Raw genomic sequence first — 24,164 nt, forward strand, 5'->3', positions numbered from 1 at the left:
GCAGCGGGGGGCTGCGGCCTGCTGCGGGCCGGGCCCCGGCGGCGCTCCGGCTGTGCTGCGGGGCAACGAGGGTCCCGGATCCCGGCCTTCCCGCTGGGCTGGGGCCATGGGGTGAGGAGGCAGAGGGGAGGGTGCAGCGATCTGTGGGCGCCCAGCGCAGAGCCAGGTTCCGAGTCTGTGCGTTTTACAGAGAGTCGGGGAAAACGCAGTAAAGCGGGTGTGAGAGTGCGGAGTGAGCCTCAGACCCGCTTGTCTGCGGGCAGGCTGCGCTGAACCCTGCGTGTTCATGTCCTGAGGTTTTCCTTCCCTTGTCTAGCGGCGCGGCGCAGGCCAAACTGAAGAGCAGATGATCTGTGTGTTCCCCCCCGCCCCCAAACAACCTTACCTGTGTTTTCGGATACAATTCAGCCTCAGGTTGGAGGGAGTCTGGAATTTAAAGAGGAAAAAAATCATATTTCTCTAAAGCTTATTACTTGTTGCTGCCTGTATCAGCTTACGTACAGACAGAGATTGCTGTAAAAGAAAAAAAAATACATAATTTAAAATTCCTCCTCGCTGTTTCTAGGATTTCCCACAGTGACTGTAGTTGAAGCGAAGGACAGAGCAGGGACCCTGTTGGGACGTACTGGCACGTTGTTCCCTGCCGCTGGGCTCACCTTCCCGTCCCGGGGAGGAGGCCGAGCTCACGCCTCTCAGCCCAGCGCCCCGTCCCGGCATGGCTCAGGCACGCACCCACGTTCAAGAGCTGAAGGGTGCTCTTGGGGCCTGCGGGTGAGATACTGCAGGTGGCCCTCATCCGTGCGGGTGATGGGGAAAGAGGGATCATGGTGGTATTCTCTAGAAAATGTAACAACAAAGTAATTTCATGGATTTAAAATGATAGAATACAACTAAACAGGGAAAACCTCCAATGATTTGTCTCCTAAGGTGGTTGTATCACTTTTATCAGAAGCGTTTGCTGCTACTACGGAATATTTCAGGGTGTCGGTAGATGGGGGGCTTACAAGGCTGTAGGAGAATTAAATCAAGCTTCCGTGCAAGCCTGGATTTTCACATGCAAAACAATGAGAGCACGAATGAATGCTGTGTGTTTCTGAATAACATGAACTTCGAGTCTCTGTGCATACAGACCATGAAAAACAGGTTCCTTGAAAGTGGAATTACCAAGTCTGGTTTCCTCCTTGCTTTTGTCTTTAGTCTCCTAAACTTGCTCACTTCAGATAACCACAGATCTCCACCAACGTACCATGTGTGATACTCCCAATAGGCAAGAGAAAACATGTATAGTGTTACTCTGGAGTTATGTATGTGCTTCTTGGCCAGGTAGTACGTCCCTGGCTGCTGCTCTCAGTGCAGGGATCAGCGAGGGCAGCTTTCCTCTCCCTCTGCACCAGCTGGGAGCACATTTGGAGAAGAAGGTGACTGGGAGCAGTCAGTGTGGATTGACCAAGGGCCAACCATGCCTGGCCGACCCAATCACCTTCGGCGATAAACTGGCTCTGTGGATGAGGGGAGAGCAGGAAATGTCATTTACCTTGAATTTAGCAAAGACGTCACTGTCTCCCACAACGCTCTTGTATCCAAGTTAGGATGTTATGGTCTGGATGGGGAACAACCAGATGGGTAAAAAACCATCAAGATGGTTGGTTGGGCTTAGAGGGGGCTGGTTAATGGGTCGTCTCCACCTGGCAGCTGGTAACAAGGGGAGCACCGCAGGGACCTGGCCTGGGATGCGGCGATGGAGAGCTCCATCGTTGGGTTTGCAGATGACACCAAGCAGGGAGACTAGTCGGTGTGCTTGAGGGCAGGGCTGCTGTCCTGAGGGACCTGGATAAGGTGGAGGAATGGGCCATGAAATTCAACAAGAAGTCCTGCACTTGGGTGCCAGGGAGCAGCGAGGGCGGGCTGCTCCCTGGGGAATGAGGTTGAGGAGCCCAGCACCATGGCTGGCAGCAGGGCTTCACCAGGGCCCGCCCCGCACGTGGCAAACAGCATCTGGGGCAGCCGAGAGGCCACATCACCCAGCAGGCTTGTGGGGACAGGGCAGGGCTGAGGTCAGGCAGGGACATCAATCTGCAGATCAGGATCAGGCCCTGTGAGGGGAACCGGGGTCAGACACAGCTCTGGGATGGCTGCAGGGCCCTGGGGACGTCAGCCTGCAGGTGGGGCCCGGCTCGGCGGGGCCCATGGCTGGCCAGGCAGGGCTGTGGGGAGATGGAGGCGAACGTCCTACAGCATCGCTGGGGCAGGGACTGATGGCTCCAGGCTGGGCTGAAATGGTGTCCTGGGCCATGGGCAGGGTGGGGGGAGCCTGGGGGGGGGGTCAGGGCCTGTTGGTGCTCTTGGGGCCCTGTCCCAGGGAAGAAGCCACCCCTGCGCTGGTACGGGCTGGGACCGGCTGCTGGGAGCAGCTCTGAGGGAACAGCTCTGGGGGTCCCAGTGGGCAGTGAGAGGGACATGGGCCACGAGCGAGTCCTGGCAGCAACGACAGCCAATGGCAGGCTGTATGAACAGGGGCAGAGCCAGAGGTGGAGGGGAGCCGTTATCCCCCTCCACTCAGTAGTTGTTAGACCACATCTAGATACTGCATCCAGCTTTGGGCTCCCCAATACAAGACATCAATAAACTGGATCAAATTCAGGGGAGGCCACTGAGATGGTGGGACTGGAGCACTGGCCCTGTGAGAAGAGGCTGGGGGAGCTGGGCTTGTTCAACCTGGAGCAGAGATGGCTTCGAGGAGGGGATGGACCTTACAGAAGCCCCCAGTGCCCCTGGGGAGATCATTGAGGAGATGGCGCAGGGCGGAAGGACGAGAGACAACTGGTGTAAGTTGACAGAAGAGAGGCTTAGCCTGTAACACGTTCCCCCCATGAGGACAGTCGGGCAGAGGCACAGGTTGCCCAGAGAGGCTGCCCAGTCTCCGTCCTCAGAGATTTTCAAGCCCCAACTGGATGAAACCTTGAGCAGCCTGGCCTGACCTCAGAGCCAACCTGCTGTGAGCTGGAGGTTGGAGCAGAGACCTCCCGAGGTCCCTCCCAGCCTGAGCTGCCCTCTGATGAAACCATGAACCTTCCATCCCTTCTTTCAAATGTCATTGAGATGTTAGAAAGGTCAAAGGTCATCTGGGGACACAAGTGATCTAATGGGTGGACAGAGATCTAGACAGAAACACCACCTTAGCTCATAAACCTTGTTTCCTTCTGAAACCAGGCTGAGGGACTGTGTCACTGAACTCAGGTACAATATATACTGGCTGTAGTAATTAAGGTTGAAAGGCAGTGGTGAGTCTTGCACACAATCACACTGCACGTGGCAGCCAGGCTCCACTCAGGCCTAATTCCACCTGAAGTGATTTTCACGTGGAGCTCATCACCTTGTAAAACTACTCATCAAATACTACCCTTGGCCCCTACATGGCGTATCGGCTCCTCAAGGCAAGTTGCAGGCACGTGGCTCGCTAAGGGGTTAACATGTCTACTGTAAAGATACTACCGCTGATGGAAAACTATTTGTGTACTAGAGACTCGCCAGCTGGCAGGAAAGGAGAAGGCAGCAGTATGTGCATCGCTGAGGCGGCACATCCTTCCTCTGCACGAGGCAGGCCTGAGCCACGCAGCCGGTGTGACCGCTGCCTGCAGCTGCGTGATGGACCGAGGCTGGGTGCCCCATTTTAAATCTATGGCATCGTTTGCCGTCAGCACCCTGGCAACAATACTAAGATGCTGGATTTTACTTTTTTTTAAATAAACTGTCTATGGCATTCACAGTAAGTGAAAAATACACACAGTACAAATGCATTTTTTCATTTGAATGCAGAATTTATTTCAAACAAATTATTTTAAATATGAAAATCCTATAAATTACGAACATTTATAGAATGCTTTTGCCAAAGAAAAAGCTTGGAAGAGCAAAGGTGTCAAAAGCTGGCTCTGCTAAACTGAATGGAGCTGATCGCTATTCAAAGGGCATTTCTCCCTATGTTTTCACACAATTGACTGTTTTACAGAATACCATTATTCAGTGTAAATATTAGTTTACAGATCCTCAGTAGGCTGCAGTCTTCCACAACTGATTTATGACCAAAAGCAGTTTTTACTTGCTTACATTAAATCAAGCCACCTGATTTCCTGTACATACATAGCATAGCAAATGAAAAAAATTTATGCCAACAAGGTGAGAACTTAATCCAACTTCTGTTGAACAGGTAGAAAATATTTACAAATAAAAATGTTCTAAACCATCCACTTGTAGTCAAGAAAAACTGTATGACCATTTACTTCCCTTGTAAACATTTATTTTATTATTCTTTACCTTATGTAGGCTGGTATTCCCAATTTTTGGATTAACATATTTTGCAGCAATGCACAGCAGCAGAAATTCCTCACTGATACTCAGCTGGTTTTATTGTCTTACTCTACAGAATCCTGTACATCTAGAATAGAGCCGTTTACAGACAAATATAATTTCTCCTTAGAATACCACATTTTACAAGATTGCAATTATACGGTAGTCATTTCCTTCCAGCATTGCATATGTCAGCATATGCTTATATCCTTCCAAAACAGGCATGTTGTAGAGATCAATTCTGACTATAAATACATAGTTTATATTAGTCCTTCTATGTACAACAAAAGACAAATTACCCCAGTATAAAGTAATAATACTTATATATCGGTACAGATTTGAACTACAGACCCACTTCTTTAACGAAGTTTACAGTGTAAAAAAATAAGGATACCAGTTACCTACTATAATATTTTCATCTTTTAGTTTCTTGTGGAGTAGTCAGTAATACAAGCATTGCTTGTTTTGTGTAAAATATATTATTTTAAAATACCAGTATACTGTCCTTCCAGTTACAAAAATATAATTATGTCCTACAGAAATTTCATTGAATTAAAAAGTGTATCAAAAATATGGATCATCATTTTAGACCATATGTGAAATTAGAAATAAAGTTGAAGTAAATGTATAATTATTTAAAAATACTATCTTCTGGCTCAGTGAGCCACTTCTGATTTTGCATAAAAAGAGATCCAAAGCTTAGTTAGAAATTTAATGGCCAGGGACGAGTTTTGGCTACTGAGTAATAATACTACATTATTAGTGTGGCCAAAGAAGAGCCACTGGAAAACGTTTACAGCCGTTCAGTTCGGAGGATGAAAAGTACCGTGGTGACAGCGGGAATGGTTGAAAAATAGCAAAAAGGGATGGTAATTTAGCAAAAGGCAAAGAGCATTTCTTACTGGTTTTATTTACTTCATATGTAAAAACCTGCCAGCCTGTACGGCGCGGCCGCGACCCAGCCAAGTGCCCCCTCGGGCCGCTGGGGGTGGCGCTGCCCTGACGGAGCCCCGCAGCCGCAGGTGCCTCACCCCGCGACCGGCCGAGCTCAGAGGCAGCGGGAGAACTTGGGGACGTAACACGTTGTATTGGTTATGGTTGTCTTCCCGCTGCGAGGACAACTTAGGATTCAACCTATGAGGTTTATGTAGGAAATAAACAGGGTAAATCTTTTTACATTTTGCATGGTTTAAAGTGTCAGATTATTAATCCAAATTAACCTGTTCCTAAGGCAAAGGCAGAAATCTGGCTGTTCATCTCAACTGTAACCAAAGCTGTGCTGGTTATGAATCTCCCATGTCTGAAAAGCAGATTTCCATGCTCAGCTGTGTTTCTCAACATCCTCAGGAGTTTTGGTGAGTCTTCCAGTGCTGTGCCCTTTGCTGAGCTGTTTCCCAGGCACCAGTAGCACTTCTGTAACTCACATTGCTCACTGCTCTTGCAATGCTGAGGAGAAAAATCCCAGCGTGGAATCCGCCTCAACTGCACGGCAGAACAAACGCCACCGGGGACATTGCTGCTGCGCTTCCCAGGAATGCAGAAAAAGAACATTCATACAGAATATGCTGTAAAAATGGAACAGGTTTCGTTTTGTGAGGGTGTTTTTGTTGGGTGGGATGGATTGGCATTATCATGCTTGATCTGGTAAGTGAGGAAAATCGGAGAAACAGCAATTTATCATCAAAGTAACCTCTTGGTTTTCTGTTAAGTTGTGTAAAAAAAAGTAGCTCAAGCTAGAATTTATAACCATTCCAGCACTGCATAGCTGGCAGGAGCCTAAGCCACTGCTTGGTGACTCAGAGGAAAGCCATCTCTAGAGTTACACTGCCCAAAGCTCCACAGTTGTTTACCTTCTATTATTTTGGGAAGGGATTTTTTAACATTGTTTTTCCCTGCTAGGAGAAACAACAATGGTGAAGCCACATATTTAATACAAAAGTCAAATGCTCAGCTAATGTAACATACTAACTTCTTTAAAACTAATGAAGTTGTACCCATTTATAGCAGCACAAGAACTGGCTCAAAGTATTTTACATGGTTTTGCCTGCCCAGAATCTACTGAGCTATCATGCCATCTTAGTACCACGGGCCCTTCATAGCTCCGATTCTTTATCTATCTCATCTAGGTAGTATTCATCATCAGTGGTGGTATCACTGTCTGAGTCCGAATAAGCTGCTGGGTCTTCACGATAGATATCAGTCGGCTCTCGCGGGGATGAAGCAGCCGATGACATTTTGCTCCCAGAAGAACTTGAGCTCAAAAGCTCAGCCCTGTTTATAGAAGGGGTCTCTCCATCTCGGAGAGCACCAGGGTTATTAAGAAGACAGGGTCTCCATAATCGCCCTTCTGTGAGTGACCTCTTGATATTTTCCAGGAAAGCCAACTGTTGTTCTTTGCCAAATATACCAAATTCAACAGAAGGATACATCAAATTTCTAGTGCTGTAACATTTTTCATCGTCCGATGCCCAGTTTTCGTTTTCATCACAAGACAACAGCTCCGAGTAAGATTTAAATCTCTTCCCATGTATACCATCTTTCAGTAGAATATTGCTTCCCGAGGCAAAGGTCTCATGGGAATCTTGAGCACAAATACTCTCAGAAAGGTGACGCTCACGCTGACTTTTGGCATGACTCTTGTGCAACTGATAGCTATGCAAGTTAGCATTTTTTAAGCTAGCAGACTGAGAGGTATTTTGACACTGACCCAGCACTGTCTGGGAAGTCAAGTTTTGCTCTGGACATATGTCTGCCCGCAAGCAGCTATTTACGTATGTGTTTGAGTTTTTGTCAGTTAGAAGTGGCAAGGGAGGACTGCAGGCACGACTGCTAGCTCTTCCCTCATCATCCAGTGGGTCTGATGTAGTAGCAGTGGAAGAGATGGGCTGGCTTTTGCTTTCTAACCTGAGATCAAGTGTTTGGGAATTCTTATTTCTTGTGGTTACTGCTTTATCTGGAAATAGGGTTGTAAGACTTGGCCTATTTTCCACTTTCACTGTAGTTTTTTTGGGACTGATGGCTTCCTTCTGGGTGTATGAGCTTGTAAAAGACCTCCAATTGGTGTTATTAACAAGCAAAGAAGGATCATTCTGATTTTCAGTCTTCTGATTCTCAGCTGTTCTTGGTCTTGGCGTATTCTTATCAGGGTCCAGATTGTGATTCTGATTTTCATTGTCCGACTGCAGGAATGGCTGATGGGAATCAGTTGAAATCAATGATTCAATGTTGACCTCTAAAGAAGTGGTACTTCCATCGTTCTGTGAAAAAATGTTACTTATGTGCGGTTTGGGGGGTAAATTTTTACTTGAAAATTTTCGACTTGTTTTGTAGACAGCTGCCAGTTTATTTTTAATTGAAGGTCTGTTTTTCCTTTTTTCTATATCTTTGACTTTGTCTCTTGTGCAGTCAGAGAGAAGCTTGTTCTCATCTTCTGCACTATGTGTTATCTTCTGATCTTGTGTAACCCTGAGGACTTTATCTTTACAGTTAATGTTCAGGCTGCCTTCACTGTGCCTCTCTGATTCCTGCAAACCACTATAATCTTTACCCATCTGAGTACTCTGTGAGTTTTGCTCTTTTTTAATTTTTGAATTCTTTAATTCATCTGTATCTGTGCTAACCACTTTGTCTAGCTGCAGTAGTGGATCAGCACTGGACGCTGTGCTTACCTCAGATGCTTTGTTCTGAGACTTTGAAAGCACTTTGCTACAAGAGTTTAAATCATTTGCATCTTTTCTGGAACTGTCAGCCCTTAATTGCAGCCCACTACATTTATTATTATACAGAGGGGTCGTTTGGTGTAGGAAGTTTACTCTCTGTTTGCCTTTGGTACTATCCCTGTAAGTGTCTTCCGCAGGAGGACGTGGCACGTCAGCACACTCTGTGTTACTGTTACTTCCAAGGGAACTCTTCTCTCCCGGGTGGAGGAGTAAGCTGTTCAGATTTTTATTGGTGTTCACTTTAGGGGGCTGACAGCAGTTTTCAGAGTTTCCCTTCTGTATAATATTTTTATTTGTTGAAGTAGAATACAAAGGATTCTTTAAACGTCTGCTTGGCTTGGGAGGGGTTGATAAAGTGGACGTTAGCGGTGTGGCGCTCTGTAAAATTTCCTTCTTTTCTTTTAGACATTTTTCTGTATTTTGGCTGCTTGAAGCATCAGAAATGGCCTTACCTGACTTAGCCACTATTGCAGTGGATTGTGGACCACCAAAAGAAATTTCTTTTGTCACCATGTCAGAAAGCACATTTTCTGCTAATGAAAGATCTGCTGAACTATCTTTCTTGTTCTGAGGTACCATACTCATTGACTTTGAAGTACATATCTTCTCAGAGCTAGGAGGTAAGTGGGAATTCCCTTCTTCACTGTAAACAGCAGTTCCTAAGTTGTGAGGCGTGACCAGAGCTGAAGATACTTGGTCAGAAGAATATGAAGGCACCTCTTTTTCCAAAGTACTGGGGGAAAAAACATTTGCTGAACTCACATGACCTTCGTTTTTCTTGTTTCGTATTCTTGGTGACTGAGTGTTTTCTTCGGGACAAGGTAAATCTGCATCCTCTGGATTATCTCTAAAGAGGTTACAAAACGTTCTTGAATGCCTCCGTGGTAACGTATAATAAATTGAAACTAGTTCATGATACTTGACATGATCTTCATCAACACAAACTGTAAATGTACTTGTAGTTTTATATTTCTGCAAAAAATTTCCCCTCTCCTTACAATCTGAAAACACACAGGATTCTCTTCTGCTTAGATGTTTACATCTGTCTGTCAGTTCAACTGATGTACTACTACTTACTGAATCATTAGGACTTTTGGTTAAAGGACTGGGGTAATCTTTTTCTTTGTTACTTGTAGCAGCATTTAATGATGCTGATGTTAAAAAGGAATGTTTTGAGTCTAAACAAGACACATCTCTTTGATTAGAACAAAAGGCATCAGCTCTACATGGAGCTGCAGACCTTAAACACTCATATGTTGTTCTACTTTCTCTAGGTAAAGAGATGGGCGTATCTGACATAATACTACCAGCAATGCTAGCTGATTTTCTAGGCAAAGTGTAATAAATAACAAGTGGGTCAGGAGATTCGAGGCTGTTTCTGCTAGGGGAGCCAGTAATGCTGCAGCTACTGGTATGTCTCACCAAGCTGTCTTGCTTATGAAGCCTTTCAATACAAGATGAATTACTCCTTATTTTCCCACTTTCTTTTTCAAGGCAAAAATAACTTAAACTATGTTCAGAGGTCTTGGGGTCTCCATCAAAGCTATCCATATAAATATTTCCAGAATTTCCATTTTGTGGAGAACTAGTAGTGAATTGTCCATTACAGTCCTTAGTAACTAAAGTGCTTGTATTTTGCAGTGTTTTCTGTGAAATCTTTTTGGTAACACTTATTCCGCTCACTTGAGCTGTTTTTCCACCTTCTGCTTGAGATTCAGTAACTGTGCAATTTACTGAAGAGCTAGTTAGTGTTCCTAAACATTTAGAATTGTCTTTATGAGAAAGTGCTTGTGGAGAGCTTTGTGAGGAGCTACATGAACATTCAGGAGGACAGGACAACATGGCTTGACAGTTTGCTAATTTTTCAGTGGATGGAGCAGAAGCAACATTCAGCAGTGAGGACTGTCTCTTTGGAGTAGCTTGGTTAAAGGCTTCTGCACTCCGATTATCCTGTTTGATGCTCTCTCTTTTTGCTGCATAATGCAGATCATGTTCCCATTTTTTCTGACTTGGAAGAAAAGGTTCCTTCCTGCTTTCATCAGCTGGCAAAATACAGGGAGGCTGACTGAACACACTGTTGGGTGGGCAATCGTTTTCCTTCATTTGCACATTTCTTTTATCACCATTTGATGTATACACTTTTGCAATATCTCCTCTGGCAGTGACTTGGGTTTGTCTCTTTGATCTCCTTGTGTTAAAGAGAGATGCATCACTCTCCAACATGGCAGAAACAGGGCTGTTAAAGGGAAAACTCTGGGTGTTGATGTAGTTTGTATCTGCTTGTTGAGAAACGGACTGTAACGGCATGTCTTCACTTGGCAGTTTCATACCTTCAACCTTTTCTAGTTGTGTAAAGTCTGCCTTAGTATTTCTTTGGGTAACAACAACTGAATTCCTGTTCAGTCCTATAGGTTTTGTTTGGTCCTTCGCATTAGGAAAGACTGACTCATCAGTTCTGATACTAGATGAAGAAACTGAAGAGTTACAACTTAGCCAAGGCTGACAGCCCTCGGTGAATTCTGAAAAAGTTCTATTTGGATTTCTTGTTATCCTTTTCATATTTGTGTTTTCTGGAGAATATATGTGAAAATCGTTCTGCAGGCACTGTGAACCAAACTTGGCATTCTTTGTATGTGCCCACTGCTGGTCATTTAAATTAGCCATAATCACTTCAAAGCTGGCATCAGGGGAAATAAACGCTTCATCACTGTAGTACTGAGGAATATCAGCCCAAGGATAGCTGTCTTTTTTTCCATATGGGGAATTTTTTTGGTTTGCATACAACTTGCCATGAGAAGAAGTATCTCTGTAGTAGGATCTAGAGAGATTATTTTCCGATTTGTATAATGGATAATTTTCCCAGTTATCAAAGGGCAACGGAGAAGTAGCTTTGTCAGGGCAACTAACTCTACTAAAGCAATTATTGCTTGAAATAGATCTTCTGTAGTGGTGTTTTGAGTGGTAACATGCATATTTCTTGGTTTCTTGCAAAGAGCTAGGATATCTACCATGGTCTGTAGCATGAAACTCCATCAGCGATTGGGTTCTAAACATTTTTTCTTGAGTTGATGTTTGTCCAGGAGAGTCTGGTGTGTTGTTCCATACAATAGAAGACAGAGGAATTCTCTTTGGGTTCTGTCGACCAAACCTTGGTACAAAACCATTGTTGCTCTCCCTTGCCAAAGGATGTTGTAAACTAGATGCTGATAGCTGGTCAGAAGATACTGATGACGGACATCTCCGAAGGGAACATACAGAGTAACTTCTGCCAGCGGTATCCCTGTTCATACAACTCTTGTGCCTAAATCCACTGTTCTGTGTTATGGAAGGAGGATATAAGCTACCTTCTGAAGACCGTCCGAAAGAAACGGAAGATGGCCTGCTGCTTAGCAGATGAGGATTTCCATCGAGTGGATCACCATATTTATAATCTTCTTGAAAGGCTGTCTGGTGCCAGTTTATATATGCACTGTGTAATTTCCTTGGTCTGATGAAAATCTTGTGTTCATCTTTGGCTCTTATTGTTCTCAGTCCATCTGGGAAAAATGTGCTAGGCATGTCACTCCAGTCATTTCTGTGTTGCCCCCTACTAGCAGCCTGCCTCTTTGAAGTAGGGAATGCACTACTGTATTGGATATTTGATGCACTGCTAGTAGAAGCTGTCCTGTCCAATGGGTCTTGGGCTTGTTCCTGGGCCAGCTGGTCATCTAGATCATTTAGAACTGCACAGGAAAAAAAAGATACTTGGTTTTGTTTTCTTTAATAATCTTCTGACTATTTATGTTAAAAAGTTTCATGTACTACATTAATAATCAGAACTGGTTTTGAAAAGAGTCAGCTTCTCAGCATTCAAAACCCTTCCCAAACCATACATTCCTCTTCCACAGGACCTTTCAGTGGTCACCCATTATGAGTACAAGGAAAAAAATGCGCTGCTGCATGACTGATCTTAAAACTGCTCTTTATGTAAATGCTAGTCTTTATGCTATTTAAAAGAAAAACAAAACAATTTGAAGTCTGAATTCTTACTCACACACTATATGTGTGTGTGTGTGTAAACTTTCCAAATCTAGTTTGTAAGCAAAAAATCCCTGAAAAGAATTCACTAGGCAAACATGGACCTTTCTGTGTGTTCACAAAGCACAGTTATGATGTAACTGTAAGAAAACACAGAATCCTGCAAACCATCAAACAAACATATTCAGTAGTCTGGCATGTCCACCGTTTGTTTCATTCAGAAAAGAAGTTCTCCACTAAATTGTAGCTTATTACTTTAAAATGAGCACTGAAAATGGCATTTTCTGGATAAAAAAGGGTAATGAAATAGTTAGGAACCTGTGATTCATTCTAGCAACAAAGCTGTATTTAGATATATAGACAGTCTCATGACCTGGAATTAAACACTATACAGCTCAGTTAACCAAGATATTCAGTCATAAGACTAAGTGACAGCAATGTATTTAAAGTATTTTTATTGGCAAAAACAATTATGCCTTCACTAATTATATTCTTTTTGTATTTTGAAAATAGCACACATAAGATATAAACACAAATGGATACGGCTGTTTTGTTACAGCATTTCCTAATCCATTTAAATAAAAAAGACTGACTGATCGGTCATTACAGATCCATGCTAATAGTACAGAATCATTAAAAAAGCATTGCTAGGTATGTATAGTTGGAATAAAAAGTGATACAAAGGTACTAAAATTTTCCGTTTTTCTAAGTTTCTCTTCAGCACAGAAGAGAGAAGACTGCTGAGAGAGTCAGTTTAGAACAAGAAAAAAGACGAGTTGTTTCTGAGTCTTCCATTTGGAGGACACCAGCCAAGCTATGTACAGTTTTTCTCTGTCAGTGGGCAAGTGTGCACAGTTATGACTGACACCCAAAAGCGGTGACAGGCATGGGAGTTTCAGAAGAACCACTGTCCACCACGCAGTGCTCTCCTCTTCCAGCACTGCCGACTCACCCACTGCTTCCCAATCATGCTTTCAATCTGTGATCTTTTGTAATTTTGGGTGGTAGAAAGTAATATTCATGGACTTTTTTTTGCATAGATCTAAGAAAGTTTATGGAGGAACACCTCTGTACTCCCATAGGCTGGGTCTGATCTTGCCTCGCTTCCCAGCAGTGAGGGGAAAAAAAAAGAACCAGCAACTTTTGACTGGTGCTATAAGGGCTCCCAGAAAGCTAACTGAATGCCATAATGCCTCTTGCTTCTGTGGTTTGAGGCTTTACAATTCATAAAACCAGGCCCAGTAATTCATCATTATCAAAATTATGCATACAGGAAACTGGGATGAAATTCTTCTCACATAACTGTATGTCTGCATCTAAAGGATGCAATATGGGCTCCTGTCAGAAGCAGCAGAGAGAAATGTACGCTTTTAAGGTGTGATTCGTCTGAACTGGATCAGTATGAGATGAAATGCACTCTAAGAGTGACCTGTGACACATCTGGAAGTCAATGTCAGAGAAGACATTCAGCTGTCAGACAAAGGCAGCAAAAAGTAGCCACTATGCTAGAAAGCAGTGAGCCGTATCTTTACAGCCTGTGCTTTTGCAGAAAATTCTCTGAAACCAGTCACCACAGTCACTTCTGGTAACAATAATATCAGAACAAAGTAAGGACACACACTTACCACTGAAAAACTCCTTCTCTAGCTGTTCATTCCACTCTTGTGTACTTTTCTCCATCATTTCATTTTGGTTTGCATCAAAAGAATGACCACTTGTTTCAGTTGACATTGGGGAATTACACATTTCAGCCTGCAAAAAATTGTAAGGCAACATGATTTTAATTCTACATGTGGGTTCAAATCACGTTTCACATCGTCACATCACAAATCGTGTCAAAAGTCACAGAGGTCAGTAAACTCTTTGTGGGTCCATTAAATACTGTATTATTAAAACAGACAACTGAGGATTGTAAAGTTGCATGCATTTTAGAGACTTTTACATATGTAATAAGGAGATTTGCTCATCTTGTCCTCATACTGTAGCATGTTTTGGATACATGAGTTATAATGACCTTATAATAAAGGGCATAGTTTACTTATTTTCTCCATATGCATCCTTACTGCATTGTATCTCTTAATTTAGTTTTTCCTAATCACTTCCTCCTTGACCAGCACATCTTAAAATTCACACACTGACCTCCCAACAGAGATTTAATAATTTAACACCACAGTCGATTATCATATTGCAAGACAGCACTTTAGGGGGCTGTGATAAATTACCTTAGCAGTAGGGAAAATGTCATCCTACTCCCCATCTGAGTTTAGTTTACATGTTAAGCTGGAGACGTTCCTATCCCATCCATATTTCTCTCAGCTCACAGCCTCAGATGGTAGAAGTGCAGACAACTGCTGAACTGCTGATTTATCTTAGCTGAGACTCTTCCTCCTTTTTTTCAATAAAAACCCTTACTACTTTTTAGTTCTCAATATTTGTAATATTTTACTTGTCTAGCTATAATAGTCTATTTATATAATAGGCAAGATTCTCTGATAAGATCTTTGTTTGGTCATATATTAATATAGATTATTCTTTTGTTTTTGAAATATGAGAGAAGGGAGGTGGCCAATTTGCCTCCTCTATACCTTTGATTACGTACTGTATACCTTCTTAGTCCCCTCTGTGGTTATACCACACAACTGAAGAGGAGGAAAGATATGTTAGTAATACAGGGCAATAAAGTAACTGAAATAGCAAATATCATCCTTGGAGGAAATCTGTTTATTTCAACAGCGTGCACTTAAATTACATCAGAAATAAATCTGTTGTTTCATCCTTAAATTGAGCTTGTGCTTATAAAATGGAACATTCAGCCAAAAAATAATTTCCTACTGTCAAAATTTACATTTACATGACAATTCTGCACATGGAAATGTTGCAAGAGAGGCTCTAACTCAGTGCCTGCCCAAGTCAGCTCCTCTTTTTCACCCTTGTACAAATGAAAGGAAACAATGTAAATACACTAGATTATTTATTCAGTGTGAGTTTTGACCTATTTGCAGGTTGGTTACAGTTGCCAAAATATGTGAGGGTTTTGGCCTAGGAAATTATCCATGCAATTATTCCTTGAAACCTGATCAGAGCTAGACTTAGGGCTTACCCAGGAAAGCTTTGGACTCGTATAGGTAACAGGGCAAGCTCATTTTACTGCATTCAACAGGTTCACAGCACAGACATTTTACTCAGTGTTTAAAACAAGAACTGCAAGAATACTATTTAAACAGGCATTATATCAACAGCCTAAAAAAAGGGGACTAGTTTTTGAAAAATCTGTGGTTTAAACATTGCTGACAATAAAGCTGGTAAGCTACTTACTGTTGCCATTTCTTCCACTTTCGAAGATGGGCTAGCGGAACTGTCATATCTGTAGGCAAGAAGGATTTAAATGTTGGCTTTGAAAAGGAACGTGATGTAATTTTACCAGGTAATAAATATCCAGCAGTTTCTCTTTAACAACTATTGAGAAGCATCTGAAAAAAGACTGCTCTATGAAGAATCCATCCTTCCCCCCCCCAAAATCCTGCTAACAAAAAAATGCTGGCAAAATGTACCATTCGGTTTGGCCTTGTCAGCTTGCAAATGTCGTAGCTGCACAGCCAAGAATGAACTCAACCTACTGATATCTCAGTGTCTGCAACAGCCATAAAGTAATTGTTTCAATCCAGCATTACGATAAGATGGTATTACTTCTTTTTCCAAACAACAATAATTTAGTAGGTACTACGAATAGCCCAAGTTAACTACTTATAGATCTGTAAGTAGTTTGCATCTGCAATTCTATTGTTTTCCTCTTCCATTTCACCCTGCTCAGATGCAGAGCTGTGCTCTGCCCCTGCAAAGGAGGAGAGACAGCAGATTATTTTTGGTGTGAACTTCAGAACTTGCTGCTACTCACCCAAAACAGCCTTTATTTACCAATTTTTAACACATGGTAGAAGGCTCATCAGCTTTCCTAAGCTATACAGGACTGCAAGGGCTTGGCAGAGAACTGGCTAGAGCATCTGTGAGTAATGCAGTGGTTAGAACAAGCCAAGAAGCCCTGAACATAAAAGGTATTCTGTTCTACGGGGTGACTTGCAGTCATACAAATACAAAATAAACTAAAGAAACAAGAACAGGACTTGACTTCACTGAGTCTATTCGAGTCTGCAGATCCTTATTTTACAACTAAGCAAACCCAGTCCCTTCAAAAGCCCTGAAGGAAATGTTCAGCTTGTGCTTATTGCCAGTTCTTCCGTGTCTCAGAAACTGTTTTTTCCCAGGAAGTTAATTCTTGAGAGAAAGTGAAGTAGGGAAAGATGGTTCTGCTCAGTCCTGTTTGTCTCAAAGTCTTTTTGAATGACCTTGTTCTTAGGCTCTTAAAACCTTCTTGTGCTCAGGTAGACTACTTTATTGTGCTTCAACAGCAAGTATAAACCGGCTTGTTGGCAGGTTCTTTGTGGCCCAGCCTTTTCTCCTGAAGTGCTTTGTCATTTGTTTGCAATGTGCTTGCAGGCAGGGAAGAACAGTTGAAAGGTGCAATTTGTTTTTGCTTCTGTAATTGTGAACTGTAAAACCAGGATTCCTCTCTGACATGGGGTCCAACTGAAACCAAAGGAAACAAGCCTGTTGACCTCAGTGGGCTTAGGATCCGGCCAGACAATCTGAATCCGAAATTCCTAATTTTTCCTAGTTGCACCAAATATGAACAGCCATTAATTCAGTGGGTTACCGCTCCCTGTGAATGAAGTTTACAGAACCAGGACTCAGAGATGTATGTAGCTCTTCCTTTAAACTAAAATAATGTTGAATATGTTTTAATGCTTCTACAACAAATCAAGAATGAAACTTATGTTTCAGAGTTTTTACAATGATTTCCTGCAAACCAAGTTCAATGAAATCCTGTGGCTTAGCGAGTTACCTTAATTTGAATTATATGCATAACAAAAATGTAAAAGCTTTGTTAGAAGCTCTCTTCTTCAGCTTTACTGTGCAAAGCCGCTCTACAGTTCTCCCCACTTGGTGCTGTGCTTGGTGTTGTGTTAATTGCTCCTTGCAATGAAGCTACATGAAGTAGACATGTTAGTTAGAAATGTCTTCTGATAGTCTAGGCAAAAATTAAATTTTCATTTGCACCTCTGGCACTATTCTAAATTCCTCCATGTCTTTGTTGTCACTGTTCTTTCAGAAATAACTGGTCATTGCATCCTGCTTTATCTTCCTCCTTGCCAACTTATACAGACAAGGTTATTTTAATCTTTTCCCTATGCCAATCCCTCCACTTCTCAAACTGCCTCATTATTTTTTCTGAACACTTTTAAGTTTTTCAGCATTTCAAAATTAAAGTTTTGCTTACTTCCAGAGAAATATTGCTTAATTTTAGGAAGAAGTAATTCAGTTTCTTTTTTGGTTAAGGATATTGAGCAATGTTTACATTACTTTGCACACACATGCACACACACATACTTGTAAACATTATCTATTATTCATAAACAGAAAAGAAGTTAAATTATTGCTCAAGTTCAGAAATATTTGCCATCAGAAAAATACTACTCACTATGGAAAACAAGAAGTTATAATTTATACTTTTTCACTTATATACATACATATCTTTTTTATAACAATCAAATGTAAGATTAAAAGTAAAAGATGACTCTACTTACTACTGTCACTACTGGTAACAATAATATAAATCCGTGAACTAAAATCTGCTGCGAATTAGTATTTTCACTGAGGCACCTGTCTTCCCCATGCCATCTCCAAGTTGTCTAATGTCAGAGTGTAATCCATTTTCTTCTATGCTGTTCTTATCAGTACTACATAAGAAGCCAGCTAAGCAACAAACACATAACTCAAATATGCTGAAAACACAATTAAACAGCATTTCTTTTCCAGTATGAATCACACTTACATATTAGAAAAGAATAAGGATGAATTCAAGAACACTGAACACCTTTGAACCAAAAGTGATCAAACATTTCACTACCTTCAGACTACAGTTACAAACCTTTTATTAGCATCTTCTGTATCTCCACATAAGCATACCCTTTTTTGCAGCATCCATAATTTATTCTCACAGCAAAACACCACCGCAGCTGATGAAACTGTCTCTCCAGTACAGAAAGGACCCTCTAAACAGCCATTAATATTTAGCTATTTAAAAGCTTCTGCCAGTTAGGCTTACTTACAGGATTTACAGTGCTGTCTCCTATTGTATTTCACTAGCTCTCCAAAATAACTCTACCTGGTGAGAGGCAGATTATTTCAGTGCTTTGTCTATGCATAAAGCAAACCACATGCCACGGCAACACCTAGAAGAGGGTGGGGGAAGTTTTCGACAGAGAGGCGTGACTAGCAAATGTAGCAATCAGCTCAGTTACACGTCAGGATTGACTTGTTTATTTTTCAAGCTGTGCTTGGTAAGAAATCAAAGGCATCTGAGCCTGAGATACGATAGATTTTCTGTGGAAAAGCCAGATAAACACATATTAGAAAAGCTGATGCAATGAGTAGGCACGGTTTACTGTTTTGCCTTCTTAAATTAAGAAATAATTCTAATGCTTAGATTCTACAGCAAAGCCTAGACCTTCGCTTGCGCATTGGCTACCTTACTGTGCACCAGGATAAAGTGCCCTTGAAATCTGATTCTCAGTTACACAAGTACCCCTTTATTCTGCAGGGAGGGCTGCGGTCCAGTGTTGGTGTGTCCCAGCATAAGGGGCATTACCATGTCAGAGGAAAGAGGAGGGAGCAGATGACATGTATGGAGCAGTGTTAAAACTTTGCAATTTTTTTTTTTTTTCTATGCTGCGTTGCTATGTAGGAGAATTGTTACCAGTAAACATCCACAAAGCTAACCTCACGGCCTCTATTCAAACCTGTCCTTAAATCTCCTTCTGCTTTGATACAAACGCTCCACAATGGCAAGCTGGTGTGCTACAAAACCTATGTATCAGACTAATCATCATTTCTTTAGAGGCTTGCCTTCCCTGTCATTGTTTATTATAGCTGTTCCTTGTTCTAGCGTCATGCCACCTAGGAGCCCCAGGCACGGACCAGAATACCAGCCTGAGACTCACAGAGTGAAAATCAGTTCTTTGTGCCAAAGATCTTGCAGCTTCATACTTAGATTTCAAAGCACGGCACAATGCACCTTTACCTATGATTGCCAGTCCCAAACATTACCCTAAGATGCACACAAAAATAATATTATTTCACTCAGGTGTTGCTGACATACAAGACCATACAGGACAAAAGTGAGGAGAGAACAGTCAGCCTAACTAGCCCGAGCATAGCTCCCCCACCCCATTCCCTCTAACAGCAGCTTTAATCCTATGGATGGCAAGGGAGAACGATGCTCTTCAAACAGCAGCTCCAACGCTGCATATGAGACCATCTTTTGTTCAGAGCCAGTTGAAACCAAAGCCCTGACGAAGCATGGAAGACAAAAGCACTGGAGAGCCGCCCTGTTTGCCCGGCTAGAGCTAAAGCTGCAGGCCTGCCTCTAAGCTGCCTCTGGGCTAGAAATGGTGGGAACTGATGCAGCAGAGCTGCCTGGGGCCCGTACTCTCTGCCATGGCCTGGGAAAGCTATGCTTTCCTGTTATATCACAGCCATAGGGCACCAGATCCCCATGCGCCTTACACCTTGTCCTCTTGAGAGCGAATCAGATAGGATGCAGCCGCTGCTAAGTCTACAGGCTTTTACAGATGTAAAGCCTTTATGCAAAACCTGAGCAAAACAGATTTAGCCAAGAGACTTTACCTATTACTTTCCACTTAGCCCTCATTCTCCTGACACAGAACAGATAATCTCTCATTACATGACCAAGTAAAATCCCAGTCTTCCCAGTGAGGTGAAAGGAAGGAGACTGGAAAAATAATTTAACAAAGTTTTCTAAGCAAAACACAGAACAATTCATAGACTTCTTTAAAGCTGGAAATAATGTATGTTCTGATTATAGCTCACCGTGGTTGCTTCTGAGTCTGGTTCTTCCTTGATTTTCTAAAGGAGAAAAGCCAAGCAAACGGTGATCTGAACCCCAGAAAGGAAGCTGAAGTGTTCTTTTGTGCTTGAGGATTTGTGCAGGATGACATTTTTAATTCTTTATGATCTAAAAATATTACAAAAATTTGATTTGTTTCAAGTTCTTACTAAATACAGTATTAAAATATACATAAAAAGTTATGTCTTCATAAACAATTTTCTTTTGCTTACCTTTTATGCCAGGAAAATCCAGTTTTATTGACATTTTTGGACAGACTATGTGAATGCTGGTTTATAATGACTAACTAGAAGACTAAGAGAAAGATAAAGAGGTCTAAAGTTACAAAAAGTATTATTGGTTTTGGGTGATGCACGTGAGATAAATGAGGCTGATTTTCAGAAAGTAATCAGCACTCAACCATTTGAAAACCAGAACCGTTTTAGAATATAAGCAAATTAGACATTTGAAAATTGAGGCACCCACAATCATTAGTCACTTTCTTTTCACCTTTGTAAGAAATATAAATATGACAACCCTGAATATACAATGGTTTAATAGACTGTAATGTAACTACACAACACTAATTCAGATTAAGGTGTCTTCTGTATCATACAATTCTTTATGATGGGATTCCCATGGCCACTGGAATACATTTTTTCTGCTACAAACTGCATATCAGAGCTGTATTTTAAATGCAAGATATCATGAATGATTTCTTTGGGAAGGTTATGATTTGATTTCTTCAAATGGAACATAAACCCTATCTGCCTGTAAAAGCAACTGGCAACTGGTGTGAAGGAGAAGATGAGTATTGCTCACAGATTAGGGAAAGAAACTGCAGGGTCTGCTATTAAAACATGCCACAGGAAATTGGAGGACATAAGGAAACAAGACTTCACTCAGGAATAAGGCATCTTTTTTTGTTTTCATTTAAAACATTACACGCCTGAAACAATACAACAGCCTGAAAATGGCTTATCCAATGACTGTAGGAGAAAGCAAAACCAGAAATGAGAGCGAAGTGTCACTGATAACAACAGCAAGGGGCAGCATTTTGGACCTAGTCCGAAATGAAGTGAATAATTTATGTCATGTGATTTAAATCCCGTGTGCAATACATGGCTTTCACTTCAGTGACAATCGCTGTGTATTACAAAATGCTGCATCCTTTACTCCTTTCAGAGCCTAACCTCTTGGTGGCATTGTTTGACTTGACAATGAAGGTGACATCAGGAGAGTCCTAATAGCACTCTGCTGTAGCCAGGATAGTCTAGGGATGTAGACAGAGCAAGGCTTGCGGGTAGAAGTAGTACCTTTTATTAAACCAACTTATACAGTTGGAAATATCAGACAAGCCTCTGAGGTACACAATCCCTTCTTCAGATCTGAAATAGAAACAGCAGCTTTTAAAGTTAAATACCAGAGAACAATTACACAGAGTTTAGTTAGCTAACGCATCGATTAGACCACCTCTGAAAAAGAAAAATAGTAGATAGCTGTGGACTAGAGGGGATGTTGGGGAAAAATGGTCAGGAAAGACAGATCTGTTCTGTGTAGGTCTGTAGTTTCAGGAAAATTTTTACGGTTTCACTTTTCTTTTGGAATACATGACTGCTTCCAGTTGCTATGAAGCACAAATAGGAAGAGCTCAATGAATACAATGCAGAAATGTGTATGGAACAAAAGCATATATTATGCATGAAAACTATCTGGATGGAAGATGAAAAAGACAGTACAGAATGCCGTGCTGGGTACAGAGACACCATGTTTCCTGTGCACGTTCATTTTGGATGGGCAACAGAAGCTGTGAAATGAGATCTCCAGAAGTTGCTTCTTGGTCAGCCCAACTTTCCAGGCTTTGTCACCTGCCCTGATAATCAGCACTGGCATGCCTTTAGCCCAGTGTTACCAGGAAAAGTTTTCCACTGGTACAGTCAAACCTCTCTCACCCAAACCCAGATTACCTACTTATTCCAAATGTCATTTAGGTGATTCCAGTTTCTTTAAAAAAACTAAGTAAAACTGAAACAGTTTTTGTACAAAGTAAACATTGCTGCTTTGATTGGGAAACCACCACTATATTTACTATAATTACAGCAACTTCATCTTGATCAAGAAAGAAATTTTTTACGGTGAGGACAATCAATCACTGGAACAACCTCCCCGGGGACGTGGTGGAGTCTCCATCACTGGAGATTTACAAGATGCAACTAGACAGAGTGCTAGATAATCTCATCCAGGCTCCCTTTCCCATGAAAGGTTGGACCAGATGATCTTCTGAAGCCCTTCCAACCTGGGCTGTTCTATGATTCTAACTATAGGATAAGAATATCAGGGATTTTCTGTTGCGACTCCCAGCTGTGCTTTTAACAGGATCTGCTTAAAGAAACATAGTCATTTTGAAAATATATCTTTGGTAAAACTTTGACATGAGAAGAAACTCAATGCAATTTCAGGAACTCCTTAACTATTACACTCTGAAATGCTCTAAGACACTGGTTTGGTGACCATTATCATATAGATATGGAAATGGAAAAATGCAACTCACTGGTGTTTTTGCTGTTCCTTAGGTGATGCTCTAATGGTGGTTTTAGCATTCTATTGATATCAATGTAATTCTGAAATTTTTTTCTTTGTATTTCTTCAAACCATTCTCCAGTCACTCCCTGCAGCCCTGTTTCAGACTTCTTTCTCTTCAGAAGTTTGCTAGAAAGGAAAAAAACCGCACAACTTATTTTTAAGCCATTTTAGATATTACAGGCACATCATTAGGAACTCTCCCTGTTGTTCATTTAAGTATTTACAGTATATTTCTACATATAATGACTTTTTAAAAGATAGAGTGGGACATGATACATTCACAGCAATCACATAAAAGTTTTAGTGACAGCAGAATTCTCCAGCTTAACAATGAGATTATGTGACCAGGTTAAGTGGACGACTCATATGCTTGCATTACTCTCTGCCTCGAAGAAGTGCATCCTTCTTCCTTGCAAAAACGTAATAATTCATAAGCATTATAAAACTAATTGAAAGTAAGATTAAGTTCAGCCAATAATTGAATTAGAATAAATAATACTCTAACAAAGCAATTCTTGAAATATTTATCCACTCATTTAAGCAGAAGCAATAACAAGATTATTCTGATTTTCAAGAGGAAGCTCACTGAGGCCCTGACAGTGAGGTGCCCACCACATATTTTCTATGTAAAGGAGAATAATAAATTGTGAATTCAGCTAATAGGTATTCATGTAACATGTTCAACGAGTTTATCACATTTTCCTCTTTCCTTGCTGCATAGTGATTCTGCCTGTGTTTAATATGTATGGAAGCAACTAATAATGAATATAAATGTTCTGCCATGCAGAGGTGAAGCCTGAACAAGCTACACGCATGTGGCTGCAACTGAAGAAGCTGTTTAGTAGCAAGTTCAGGTTTTAGACCAAGAGGTCACAGGAATGAATTGTTTATCTGGACATAAAAGAACAAGGTACAGTTGCAAAGGAGTCGGAATAGTGCAACGGACATGCAAAGTTACTTGTTTTCAAATTACATTACACAAGTGCCTAAAGTACAGATGCAAACACAGCAAATCCACACCCCAACTGATTCTGATGGCAACAGAACAAGACTTCGTGCACAGCCTGGAGATGTAATACGAATGTTTTAGCAAGGCTTTAATGTAAATCTTCCACCTTAATCGGTGGTAAAACCCATGTCTAGGAATTCAAATGCTCTCAGAGAACATAAATTATTTCAGTTATCAATTTAAATAAAAACCCAGATTCTCTGAGACAACATTACTTCACAAAACAAACTTAAAATTAAATATCTAGTCTGGAAATGGATGTATTTCCATCTGGAATTGATACAGGGTATATTGTCCATACTAGCACCTACTGTTCATCTGGTGGCGTCTGAAGAATAGGAGGGCAGGAGAGACATTTTTGGTAAATGAGTGAATACTTCCCTTGAAGATTACACAGACACAGGCACAAGTACTAGCCATTTGAAATAAACTTATTACAAAGGCAAAAATGTTAATCATCACAGATATTGCCGCGCCATGGGAGTGACTAAACACCATAAACGCCATCTGCAGCATCGAAAACAGCCTA

The 24,164-nt window shown here is 41.5% G+C and overlaps 1 protein-coding gene across 1 annotated transcript in view; it reads right to left on the reverse strand.

The window, feature by feature from the left end:
* Window positions 1-6,437: 6,437 nt before the first annotated feature.
* Window positions 6,438-24,164, reverse strand: part of EXPH5 (exophilin 5) — a 34,917-nt gene continuing 17,190 nt past the window's right edge. The window contains exons 2-7 of the mRNA XM_050911489.1: window positions 22,595-22,752; window positions 20,028-20,172; window positions 15,396-15,444; window positions 13,706-13,832; window positions 9,824-11,785; window positions 6,438-9,763 (exon numbers count right to left, since the gene is read on the reverse strand). Coding sequence (XP_050767446.1) covers window positions 6,438-9,763; window positions 9,824-11,785; window positions 13,706-13,832; window positions 15,396-15,444; window positions 20,028-20,172; window positions 22,595-22,752 — 5,767 coding nt within the window. The remainder of the gene's footprint in view (window positions 9,764-9,823; window positions 11,786-13,705; window positions 13,833-15,395; window positions 15,445-20,027; window positions 20,173-22,594; window positions 22,753-24,164) is intronic.

Source organism: Gymnogyps californianus, chromosome 1, assembly GCF_018139145.2.
Source record: "Gymnogyps californianus isolate 813 chromosome 1, ASM1813914v2, whole genome shotgun sequence".
Lineage (NCBI taxonomy): Eukaryota > Metazoa > Chordata > Aves > Accipitriformes > Cathartidae > Gymnogyps > Gymnogyps californianus.